Source organism: Athalia rosae, chromosome 1, assembly GCF_917208135.1.
Source record: "Athalia rosae chromosome 1, iyAthRosa1.1, whole genome shotgun sequence".
NCBI lineage: Eukaryota > Metazoa > Arthropoda > Insecta > Hymenoptera > Athaliidae > Athalia > Athalia rosae.
The window spans coordinates 18,831,007-18,843,298 of NC_064026.1; the positions used below are offsets into that span (position 1 = coordinate 18,831,007).

Consider the following 12,292-nt stretch of genomic DNA (forward strand, 5'->3'; position numbering starts at 1 on the left):
GTTTCATTTTTCTTACCCGCGCGTCGACGAATGAGCGAGGTCGTTCGTAGCCGCGGGGGTGGAAGTAGGCGACGAACGATATGAAATAGTCGCGGAAAAATGTCGGTACATACTTCCTACCTACCCTTGCCCTGAATCGGGGATACCCAGCGGAGTCAAACCAAACTGGGTTAATAACGCGATATTAAAGCCCCGGGAGGTCCGCGGGATCCCGGGGGTCCTTCGCAGCCCGTCCATTTTCTCAAACTGGTCAACGGTACCACCCAGAGCCGGATAGTCCGTTGCTCCGTCCTGTCCGCTGTTTCAATAACGGAGTCCGACCGTTCCAACGCGGACGAGTGAGGAGCCAGCCGTACGCGGTCCCCGTATACACACTCGTTATTATCCCCTAATCCCAGTGTTTTACATGTTATGAGGAGGCGAGCGCGATCGTAACTACCCGGCGCACAGCACCTTCAATCTTCCGCTTATATACTATAATATACGTTGCCTGCACTCGCCGTCTCGTCATACACGCCCAACACTTTGGTCCCGCGACGTCCGCACGTATATGTAAATAATTCCGCATAAATTTCATCTCCTATCCCGTGTCGCCTCTCTCGTCGCGTTGGATCCGTGAGGAGGTGAAATTCGGAAAGTGCTGATTTTTCGAGGAATTTGACACTGAAGAGAAAATTCATTACTACCCGACTATCGTATATGTGTATAATTGTCTACGTCCGTATGAGAGTTTCGGGGCGATGTACCAACGTCCGCCGGACGGCCCGCGTTTCGACTATTTAAGTAATTTAATTTATTTGCGCCCCTCGAGGTTCACCGAGCCCTAACCGTCCCACGCGTGGTGGTCCAGTTTGGGTGGCCGCGGGTCGCGTGACACGCGTAACGCGTGTGCGTCTATAGTTTTGACGTGAACCCCGCCCACGCACACTCCGCACGCACGGCGCTGGTCGCACGCCAAATCGCTATTAACGATATTAACGCGCGTTTAAGAGCGAGACCGTCGGGATCGTGCAAAGTTTGCTTTGCCCGTCCGAACGCGGTGGTCTCCGCTAGTCCCTCGTACGACAATCTCGAGGCGTATTGTGCGTTGAAAAAATATCCACTCCGGATCTGAGAAATCTTCCGAATTTCAACGTTCCAGTAGCCTCCCCGCGTCCTCTAACCCGATATTATTGTACCGCCGGGTGAAAATTACGTCTGCAAATCCGCAACGGTGGCCACCGGAGCCAATAAATCTCCACACTCAGCTGTTTCTCCGCGTTAAGGTTTACACCGGTGGTAGAGCGAGGGTGGGCGCGCCCTCGTAAGCTGGTTATATTGTAGCTATTACCAAGCCATGCATCATTTGGTAACAACCGTCGGGATTCCCGTTCCTCCGGAGGAAGACGATGTACAGGGAGACGTTGAGAGAGAGAGAGAGAGAGAGGGAGGAACGCGTTGCGGAACGAGGCGTATACAGCCGCCTCCGCATATCGCGCGAGTGACGCTCGAATGTATGTAACAAGTATTCGGATGTTGGAGCCACGCGATGATCGCCGACCCCGTGCACGGTGACGGTTAGGGGTTGCCTGGGAATCGTAACACCTGATAGCGTGCTCACGGCAACAAACCGTGAACCGAATCCCATGGACCACCCAGGTGCTCGTGAGAGACACACGAGATACCAGTTAGCAAACGTTCGTAGAGAACATTAGCTCGTAACGCGAGTGTAGAGATACACATACGTGTATACGACCGCGCTTACGCTAAGCGTATTAAAACTCCTCACGAACTAAGTAGGTATAGGTATACATATATACCTATATATATATATATCGGTCACGGGGCGATTTGTCCCGCTTTAATTTATCGAGGGCAACTAGATGTACGCGCCGCCGCTCGCTACCGATAGTCATCTTATATTCATTACGTCTTCCATTATTTTCCGAAGGTGCGAACGTCCGAGACGATCGTTCAACCGCACCCTCCGAACCTAATTGGAAAGAAATCGATCGAGCGCAATGGGCTAACATTTATTTTCTCTTACTTCGATTCGATCGATCGACAATAATACGCAACGTCAAAAATTATCCCTCTTCTAACGGAGGCTAGCTCGAAGCGAATTAGGAAAGTGCATGGAAAACAATAAACGCGCCCCGGTACCGGTCCATCAAATCGTGATAACTCAGGGGGCGAACTCACCCCCGAATGAAAAAAAAAAAAAAAAAAAAAAAAAAACACCTTATGACATTCACCGTCGAACCTGCGGTAACGTATCTAGCGAACTAGGGAATCGTGCGCTGCCCCGGTGTAGAGAAAACGGCAGTTCCGTCATGTCTGTGTAGTTTAATATTTGTTGTTATCGTCGTTGTTGTTTCAATCAAATTAACACTAGTCGCTATACCGGTGCGCGTGCCATTCGAGTTTATATGGTATGGTATACATATCCGCCGCAGGCACGATGTATAATATATTGTTGTATATGTACATATTAAAGCGTGAACCGCACACTAACGATCGCTCCGATATCGATACAACATACGTACACGTTGTATACGGGGTGTAGAACGACAAAAAAAAAAAACATCAAATAAAATAGAAATAAAAAAAACATGAAAATAACGTGCGTCGCGTACTCGTATGCATGTATATGTATACCATACGAATGGATAATTTAAAGGGAAATTGCCGCGAGGCTGATACGGGCGGACAGGTATGTGTAGGGAACACACCAATCGGTATATCTGTAAGGTACATATTGTACATGGTTAGATGATGTATGATATCGTCACACGCCATCGTGCTATCGGTTACAAATTATATCCTCCGATTAAATATTTGCTATGCGTGGTTTGTTCGGATTATCCCGCGTTGTGTGGGTAGGTCGTACCTGTATACATGCGAATCAGGAACTTTGCCCGTTCGAAAGTCGAGTAAAAATTAAGGGAGAAAAAATACGGAGCACGGAATATCGCACGAGCGAGTAACTGTATCAATGCGCAATGTGTGACCTTATTCTGTGGTACTCGACTGAATGAAACGCTACTTCGTTACACATCGCAGCAGCAATGATTTCTTTTTGACTCTTTTAATCGATCGGTGCGTTTTCACTATAGTGAAAACAAAAAGATTCAACAGTATACGTGCAGTGCTGATCAGTTTTTTTTATCATGGGAAAGATCTTTTCAACATCCCGTTTCTTTGGTTTCAAAGGGAAAATGGAAGTCGTTGCAATCGCCCCGAAAATGAAGAGTTGAATTTTCACCGGATGTCCACGTTTCGAGGTCAGGAGAATCGCTTGCGATCAATTTCCAATATTCGATTACCGATTATTTGAATGGCAAATTTCTCAAAACTGAAATAAAATTGGTGATATCTCTGGAAGGGAATCAAATGAAAATCGATACCATTTGTCGAGGTTTTCTGGATCGCTGAATACAAATCTGGGGTCAAATTGGCGAAATAAAAATTTTACGTAGAGAATACGCTGAAACAAAAAACAAATATTCGGATTTACTCTCGAGTTAGTAATTGGGTCGCTGATTACGATTTTGAAGTGGGATTCGCAACATTCCAATTCCACGTATTTCGCATGCTGTATGAAAAGAAAAAATTCATTATATATGATGAAAATTGTAACTCTCAAGTTTTGTCGAACATTGAATTGAAAAATAGCAATGTGCGTGCCGGATGATTTCCTTTTTTTCTCTTTTACGCTGGTGATTTTTTTTTTGTTTTTTTTTTTTTTTTTGAACGGCTAAGATGAGAGTTGGTATCGGCGACGAAGCGAGTTCGATTCAATGTACTCGTTGAAATTTACGAGTGTCTGATTGTGGCGGAAAATAGAAGGAGAAAAATCGGTTATCAGCCATTGTAATGAAGCAAAGCGTGTCTTCTTTACAATTGAAAGTTGATTCGCCGGTAACCTTAGATCTCTCCAACCAACTGCGGAGGATCCAAATTCGTAGAAGGGTGAGAGAGAAGCCGTTTGCGAAGCCAGTCGAACGACAGTGTCCGAACATAGGAATCTCGGGTAATACGGGTTATACGAAAGTCTACAGCAATTGGAAACTGGCGAATCCGGAAGACTAGGAAGCATCGAAAGTCCGTCGACACCCGGAGCAACCAACTCCTGGAGTTGAGAGAGAGGGCGTCGGGTGGCGTCGGTCGTCGTCGAGCCGGGCGCTATAGTAACAACACGAGGGAAACATAGGGAAATCAATATGGCTTCCGTGCCCCGCGCACCTCGAACGAGCCTGCCGGACGGGTGAGCCCATTATGAGGGGGTGTTACTCCGGGCCAATCCCCGACCATCCTGGTAAAACAGTGGAAAAAGGGCGCATGTGCGTTGCCAAGGCAGCCGGATGGGTCGTCGCGGACGTCCCCGCGGACCGCGAGGTCGCGAACGTCCACCAGCTACTCGATCCCCGCGCTGTTGCTGCTGTTGCTACTTCTGCTCCAGCTTCTTCAATCGACGGATTCTTCGCGCTGCTACATTGCGTTAGATCTTTGTCCTTACTTTCTCCTCGCATCCGAGGATAAGTTGAAAGAAAAGATGAACGGGGGGGGGGAAGACGAATCGAAAGCGAAACGCTTTATTTTCAGTCCAAATGAATATACGGAGAAGTCGGAGGGTAACCGCGAAAGATTTATCGATTCGTCGAAGCGGCGGTAAAAAAAAAATTTGACGCGATTTTTTATGATGATCGTTGTCGGAGGTCACCGCCGCAGTTGTGAAATATTTAAAAATTCAGAAAAAAAAAAAAAAATGATGGTCGTTGTCACTGCTACGGTAGCAATTGCTAAATCAAACTCAGAGCCGATAGTGCCGGAATAACGGGAAGTCAGCGAGCTAGGTTTATCATCCTGTACGTGCTTAACCCGGACACTGTCCGTTGTATATGCTTGTTGGCTTTAAGGAATGTCGAACGCCCTCCCCCACCTTCCTCCCTTCCGCCGCCTACTGGCTGTATCAGAATTTTCATTCGGTACTAGAATCCCGAATCCCACGAGTTATCGGGTGCGTGTGGTAGCGTTTATCAGGGTGCTAGAAGTCGCTGAATCAGTTTAGAGTTTTAGACCCATCTCGACCCCTCCACAGAGCGTCGGCGCTGTTAACATCGCGGTTATCTTGGGACCACCGGCGACGAGCGCGGGGAGAGGTTTTTGCTCTCTGACAGCAAGGACATATAGCAACCCTTGTTTTCGACCACACGGACCGAAGCGGTTCAAAGTTTTATTGGAGTGTTCAACTTTGAATGGAAACATCGTGCCCTAGAATTACGAGGAAGAAGATCCTTAAGCAACGCGTTACGCGTATGTGCCTTTGGATTGCCCAAGTCGAACGGCTAGACGTTCGAATTTCGAACGAATGGACATTCGGTTTTGACGCGGAAATTGAGTGTACTATGGAACACCAAACCTTTCTGCACGAAGCTTTCTACGCACGAGGGTGATATACAACACTGACTATGTTCCCGTTAACCCCAACCCAATGACTCGAGCTTTTACCGAGGAGTATCTGACCACCCGTACCACATGGTATCAAATTTTTCTATATATGCTGGAATCAAAGGCAAAAAACTGTGCTTGCGAGAACTTTTTAATTCAGTTGACGATATGCGACACTCAGTAACCGTTATCGGAACTAACGCTCATAGTTGATTTATGGTGGACGGAGGCGTTTCGTTTTGCCGCAAACAAAAATTGCGGATAACGTTTGGCCTACCGTTGGTAACTCGACGAACTCCAGCGTCGGTAACTCGAAAATTTTGCTGTCGTTAAAACAGTTTCCATTTCCCAGACTGGCGGTAAGGGGGCGGTCGACGGTATGGAATTGCTTTGCTGCTCTCGTCGATAAGCGAAACAAGCCCACGGAGGGCAACAGACACTTTCGACTCTTTTATCGACGAAACGTACGATATTCCACCGAAGCAAGTCAACGAAACGGAACGGATCGTAGTTTCAAACTTAAATTTTAAGATTTAGATGTTTCTTCCGGATTTGTCGCCTCTTTGGCGTCGAGATCTGCTGTAAATTACGATTTCTTCCGTTTTACGTACATTCGAAGGTATGCGACATCCGGAACGCGCGTCACGGTGGCAAAATAAAAAGCACACCGAAGAACTTTTCCAGATTCGAATAATGCTTATGTTTTTCGTAAATGCAGTTTTTCGTAGAAGGATCCGAGACCGCTTGAGGATTCGAGGACGCCCGGAGAAAAGGGTGAAAAATTCGTCTTTTTTCGTTTCGCGTGCGATCGCACGTGCGTGACTCGCGCAAAAGTTTCGCGCGCTCCCGAAACTTTCGAGTATACAATGGAAATGCAAACAATGAACAATGCAACGGTTGCATAAGACTCGAACGTTCAACACGTCACCGTACACTGTACTGACATTAGATGCTCGCTAGTTGTTTTCAGCGAGATCGATTGAGCGTGAAACGGACAAGCGTCGCGACGCTCACCCAGCGAACGCCGTACAATACCTGGCCTGGATGTAACTACGATGCGTCGCATTTCCCCACACATCGTCGAGCTTAACGGATTATAACGTGACGACCGAATAATCATACCACTTGCAAAATATAACGGAAGTATATCAATCTCACGACGATAGAGTTTCGATCGAATCGTCGCGGTAGAAGAGGCAGAAAGATAAGGGGAAAAAAAAATTCTTGCCGCCTTCTTTCGCGGCGGCGAAAGGGACCGATGTGATTTCGTGCGGTGCGAGAGATGTACGACCGATTGGATTGAAGTATGTTGGAAATAATTTTGATAAATTACGACGGTGTTACGGGTGCAGTTTGACGGTAGGTGAACGCGGCGTTCGCATAGCTTTTACCGCAGAGCTCTCTGATCAATTTTCAAGAGCGTTCGTTAAAATCATAGTTACGCGATATGATCCGACGAACGTAGTGAAAGGGTTGACCGACACGGGGGCGACAGGTGTTTGCGATAATATGTTGGTATCGCGCGAAAATCACCCAGTCGCAGTATTCGGCCAGGCGGTAAACGAAGCTAATCGCAAACAAGATCTATAGCAGAGTGTAATTTTCTGTGCCTGCCGGTATTGCGAGATCGACATAAATCACAGAACTATAATATTAGGTGAGTTTGCACAAGCAAGATAATCGAAATATTCAATATCACCCGTGTGCCGACCGATCGCCCTCGTTTTCAACCGATGCCGAATTATTTTTACAATATTAAAACGGCCGAGTACAGATATTACCACGAATGTCCGGTGTCGAGTTAACTTCGCAACAGTTCCCTCACTTCGAATTCTGAGTGATGAGAGAAAAAAATTTCCGTTGCGGTTGGTATATTTCAATGTAACGTCTGTGCGCTATAAAACTTCTCATTGACTCTCTAAATAAATAAATACAGTGCGACGGTACACCGTATATCGATAAGGTCGTTGTTTACCTATTATAGTTGCACTATCGCGGATCATCTAGTCAGTTGGACTCAAGGCCTCCGATTGCAGAGCGATCATTTCCTGCTGATTACGCGACCACTCCTATCGATGTGGTTTCCATAACTGAATGAAAAAAAAAAAAAAAAGTTCAAGACATCAATCGAATGGGGCCGTGAACCATGCAACATTATATATCGACGCTGATAAGAATCGAGTATCCCCCGTGTATAATCGCTGCGATAAAATCCGCCGATGATGATGATGATTTGATTATTGTTCGAATAAGAAATGTCGAATTTCATTCGGAGTAAAATATTCGTTCGGATTATAATATACACGTAACGTTACTTCGATAATGTTTGCGTGATTCGCGCGATACGATATCGTCGACACATTATAATGTAACAAAATTATATCATCAAGGAGATTCGGCTTTATCAGTACACCAGACGGAAATAATGTATCAAATTCGTTGTACCGATTAAGAGAATCAACGGAATTCGCCAACAATAATAACAATCGTACGAGTGAATTCATTCCGCGAAATTTCACCGGCGTCCAAAACAAAACCGTACAACGAATACGCGGTGAACGAACGGTGTTGTTCTAGGACATACATTTGTATATCCAGAATATTTCATATTCAAATCTGATAAACATAGTACTGTTGTGACTTGGAGACGTTGAGTGAGCACATGGATAATGTTTGATAATAAGGAAATCCAATTGAGATGAGAGTGACCACAGCGCCGATTTTCTTCATCACCCTATATACATGTAGAAGTTGTCTTCACTTATCCCGGCGGAGAATTTGATTTTCGTTCTGGGGATTTGGATGATCGCCGCGTCACGTTGGCGCGATATCGGCAGCGTACTTTGATTTTTTCACGTCGATCTAACGATATTCCCTTTGGTTTCTCGTCCGATGTTTAGGAAAGGAGGCGATGGCGTTGACGATAGCCATGCCGCTCTCCGGTTTGGAGCCGGAGCATTTTTACGCGCTGGGAGCGAGATTCCTCTACGATCAGGGCGTTAAATCGTTGTCGGGGGTGGGAAATTCCCTGAGTGTTTCACCCGGCCCGATATCGCCGAGCAGCGGAAGCGAAACCAGCGGCATAAGCAGTTTAGCAACTTCCGGTGACACGCCTACCCCAACAGCCACACCAGCGGAATCCAGACCCGTCAGTCCGGAGGATCTCAAGGTTTGGAATTCGAAAAATCGAAGCAAATTGCAAAAAAGAAACGAACAAAACTTATAACGGCCAATAACCGGGCCCGGAAATGTCTTCAATTTTACGAATCGAAATTCGGAATTATATCAACATTCAAATAGGATAGTCTGAATTCCGATCACCGATAATTTTCCTCGTTCTCGTTCATCTCGTTTATATCATCCGTTGCTCCTTTTTTCAGCATTACTTAAACTTTGTGCGTCCCCTCCAGTCCCTTGTAGTGGGGACACCGTCAGCGCCTAAAATTGTTCACGGAAGTCGAGATTTGCTGGATCTAGCGGCAAACATTCGAGGTCCCGGGTGGCCCATATTACACCCGGGTCTCCCACGGGATAACCCCTCGGCTTTCATGGCGAATCGTTCCTTGTACTATCGTCTCGGGGAACACGGACTTTCGGAAGATTATCCAACGGTATGTACAGAGATTTATTTCGTTTATTATGCATGGCACCGCCCCCTCCAACTCCGCCTTTGAAACGATCGAGTTCCCGGAATAAAAAATTACTTCGATCTTTATTAAATGTATAAGCTATTCACAATCCGTTCGGATAATCGAAAAACGGGATATATAACTTAGGATTCAAAAAGCGATGCAATTATTGTATATATAGTTGGACGTATTCGTTCGACGTATCGACCCAGCTGCAGGTTCTATGAAATGTTAAATTGCGGAAGTCACTCGTCGATCGCCTTATTCTTTGGAGCGGTTTCATCGATTTTATCGTCCGCTGCTGCAGGCTGCAATTTGGAAATTTGTTGTTCCCCGTTTACCGCCTTACTTTCGATACCAAGTTTTGCGAAAATTGGAAGACAGCAAACGCAGGCGATCATCCAATACTTCCATGTCCGATTAGTTATTCGGTAATAAGAAATCGGCAGATTGGCGATCCTCGCCATGAATGTCTGAGGAAGTTTCATCGATTTGTGACCCAAGAATTGCTGACTGGGAACGTTGGCATCCCCAAACTTCGACAGACTCGAAGGTAAAGTCGCGGCCAACGGGATCGAGGACCGGGACCAGATTTTCGAAAACTTAATATCTTCCTGCGGTAACGAGAAATCGATAATAAAATACAGATCCAACCGAAGAAGATCTGCGATGAGAATAATATCGTCGCGCTTACAATTAGTTGAAACTTACCTTCGACAGCTTTGAAATGTCGGGAACAAATTTTTTCAATTTTGCTAAAACAAGCTGATCTCGAGCGACGGTTTTCAGAAAATTACGAACGTCGGTTTTGTACTGAGTAATCGTCGACATCGACATCATTAGATAAATTGATGTATAGGATATTATAAATTCTTATTCTTCTTCTCGTCGCGCGTATAACGATGACGTTTCGTCTTCTTCAAATGTCTAACAAATGCCCACACTTCAACGTTCGATTATTTATTTCTTTTTCCCCGGTCACCATGGCTAGCCATTCGCAATCTACAAACGAATAGCGCTAATTTCTGTCTTTTTTTTTTTTCGAGACCACTTTGAAAAAAAATTTCTATTTCTTCTTCCAGAGATGCTGCGGCGATTGCAACTTCTGCGAACCATCGCCTATGCTTTCCTTTTAACAACGGGACTTTCGAAAAAACTCGGAGGAAAAATTGAAATATAGAAAAAAAAAAAAAAAAGAAACTACGTCTGGGATACCTGTGATAAATAAATGAAATAACGCGGCGGCCGGCGAGAAATGATAATCTTCGATACACGCTACGCGAAGTAAGATATTATTTTATATGACAAAAAAAAAATAGAAAGAAAGTAGAAAGAAAAATAATTAGATAAATTAAAAAAATGTTCAAACGAAACATATTATGAAGAAATATGCAGACGTGTGTGCAAGAAATAAATAGAATAGAATAAAATCAAAAAAAGTACGGGAACCTCGCGGTTCGTTGAAGAGCAGCAAACAAACGAAAAAACGAAAGATTGACCGATCGAGTAAACATATACATGAAAGCGGTCCATTGGATAATCTTGTACCCACGGTATACCGTGCGTGTTTATTATACATGTAACTATTAGACGTAGCGCAATTTCGACTGAAACAAAAAGAAAATGGAGGAAAGAAAGAAGAGAAACGAACGAACAATCGAGAGGATTTTCTGTTTTGACCAATCAGTTCCTACATACGTATACGAGCCGGTTACGGGCTGCAATTTATGTGTCTCAATGAAATTCGTAATTTTTAACTTTATGAGAGAGGAAAGAAAAAGAAAACCAAAATCAATTGAGGGTACGATGAAGTGATTACGTAATTATATTTCACTTGATAGATAATAATCTCTGGTATTTTTGTGTAATCTCTTACGCATGATTGGTACGGACCATCGGCACTTGGAATTTTCGAAACGAACGATGAATTTCTAAACTTGTACGATTTCAAAATCGTTTGTTATCTCATTTTGTGAAGTGTAGTTTGTTCATCCGTGCCTGTTTTGCGGGTTATAAATTCTCAAAATAATCATAAAAAAAAAATTAAACTGTAGCTTTTTATTTCTATCGATATAAATATACACATAAGTTTATATTGAAATAACGTGCAATGAGGATAAAAGAAAAGTAAAATATTCAAAATGATAATCCAATCGTACGAGTTATCGCTGAAGAGTTTTAAAATATCTTTGCAGATTTGTAATGTTATGGATGTATAACGGGATAGAAAGAACATAGAAGAAATGACCGAAACCAAAAATGAAAACTCTGCGCAAATCAGCGTATAGCTCGATCGTATAATTAACTATTATAATTTTTGTTTGTATAATGAGTATATAACTATTCGAATGTTATGTTACATTATCAATCGCCAGTATATATTTATAGTAGGATGCGATTTTTTTTTGTTTTGTTTTTTTTTTTTTGTTCGATCAAAAATTTACAAGGTACAATACGTATAAATTGTTTACACCGTACAGCGAAAGCAAAGAAACACAAAGGAAAAGAAAACAAAAAACATAACTTATATTATACGCATATTACATACAATAACAATATACAGATTTCGTGTGAATATTCGAAAAATATTCGCTGCATAAAAAATTGAGAGTAAAATGAAAAAAGAAAAAGAAAAATCTTGCACGATTCATCATATACAGTACAAAGCACGCGAGCTAGTAAATAGTATAGTATTATAGTTGGAGAAAACGTACGTTACATAACAATATTATATTAAATGGATACATATAAGAGAAGAATAATGAGGGGAAAAAAAAGAAGAGAAACCTCGATAATTTTGTTGTTTGAATATTCAACTGGAATTTACTATACCTGTCATCACTGTATAACGTATATTATACCAAAAAGAGACCAAACTATTTTACAAATGCTCAATTCCAACGAACAACGTTGACCATTGTTTATACTCAGACTGTAATATAAACAATTTTATATGAAATAAAAGACACGCCAAAAATTAGAGAAAGATTTGCAAACGAATTGGACGCAAGTCGTAATTATTTCCATCCCAATTTTTCAAAACTACACCTACGCGTGTGTAGCCCCGTGTAGTACATCCAACGCGGATGTTGATTCCTCGTTTTTAGCAGGTACGTACATAAGATATGCGGGTCATCGTTAGAAATTCGTTTTTCACTTCTCGTTTGTTTTTGCCTTTGTTCGTTTCGTTTAAAAGTGTATGTGTGTGTGTGTGTGCGTGTGTGTGTTTTTTT

The 12,292-nt window shown here is 43.3% G+C and overlaps 1 protein-coding gene across 2 annotated transcripts; it reads left to right on the forward strand.

Annotated features, from left to right (window-relative positions):
- The first annotated feature begins 6,433 nt into the window (after positions 1–6,433).
- On the forward strand, positions 6,434–12,059 carry LOC105685278. 2 transcript variants are annotated; one of them, XM_048648734.1, is made up of 4 exons: positions 6,434–6,734; positions 8,331–8,599; positions 8,811–9,041; positions 10,142–12,059. In XM_048648734.1, exons 2-4 carry the CDS (start codon positions 8,342–8,344, stop codon positions 10,193–10,195), a joined length of 543 nt encoding a protein of 180 aa, XP_048504691.1. In that variant the 5' UTR covers positions 6,434–6,734; positions 8,331–8,341; the 3' UTR covers positions 10,196–12,059. The 2 variants fall into 2 exon arrangements, with proteins under 2 accessions (XP_048504691.1, XP_012254674.2); XM_012399251.3 differs by lacking the exon at positions 6,434–6,734 and adding an exon at positions 6,749–7,087.
- The last annotated feature ends 233 nt before the right edge of the window (positions 12,060–12,292 follow it).

What these genes read in the sequence shown, in the direction of transcription:
- LOC105685278 (XM_048648734.1), top strand. Translation starts at nt 8,342, where the DNA reads ATGGCGTTGACGATAGCCATGCCGCTCTCCGGTTTGGAGCCGGAGCAT. An exon ending in TCAGTCCGGAGGATCTCAAG is followed by an intron (nt 8,600 to 8,810) that starts GTTTGGAATTCG and finishes TCCTTTTTTCAG; the next exon opens with CATTACTTAAACTTTGTGCG. An exon ending in TTTCGGAAGATTATCCAACG is followed by an intron (nt 9,042 to 10,141) that starts GTATGTACAGAG and finishes TTCTTCTTCCAG; the next exon opens with AGATGCTGCGGCGATTGCAA.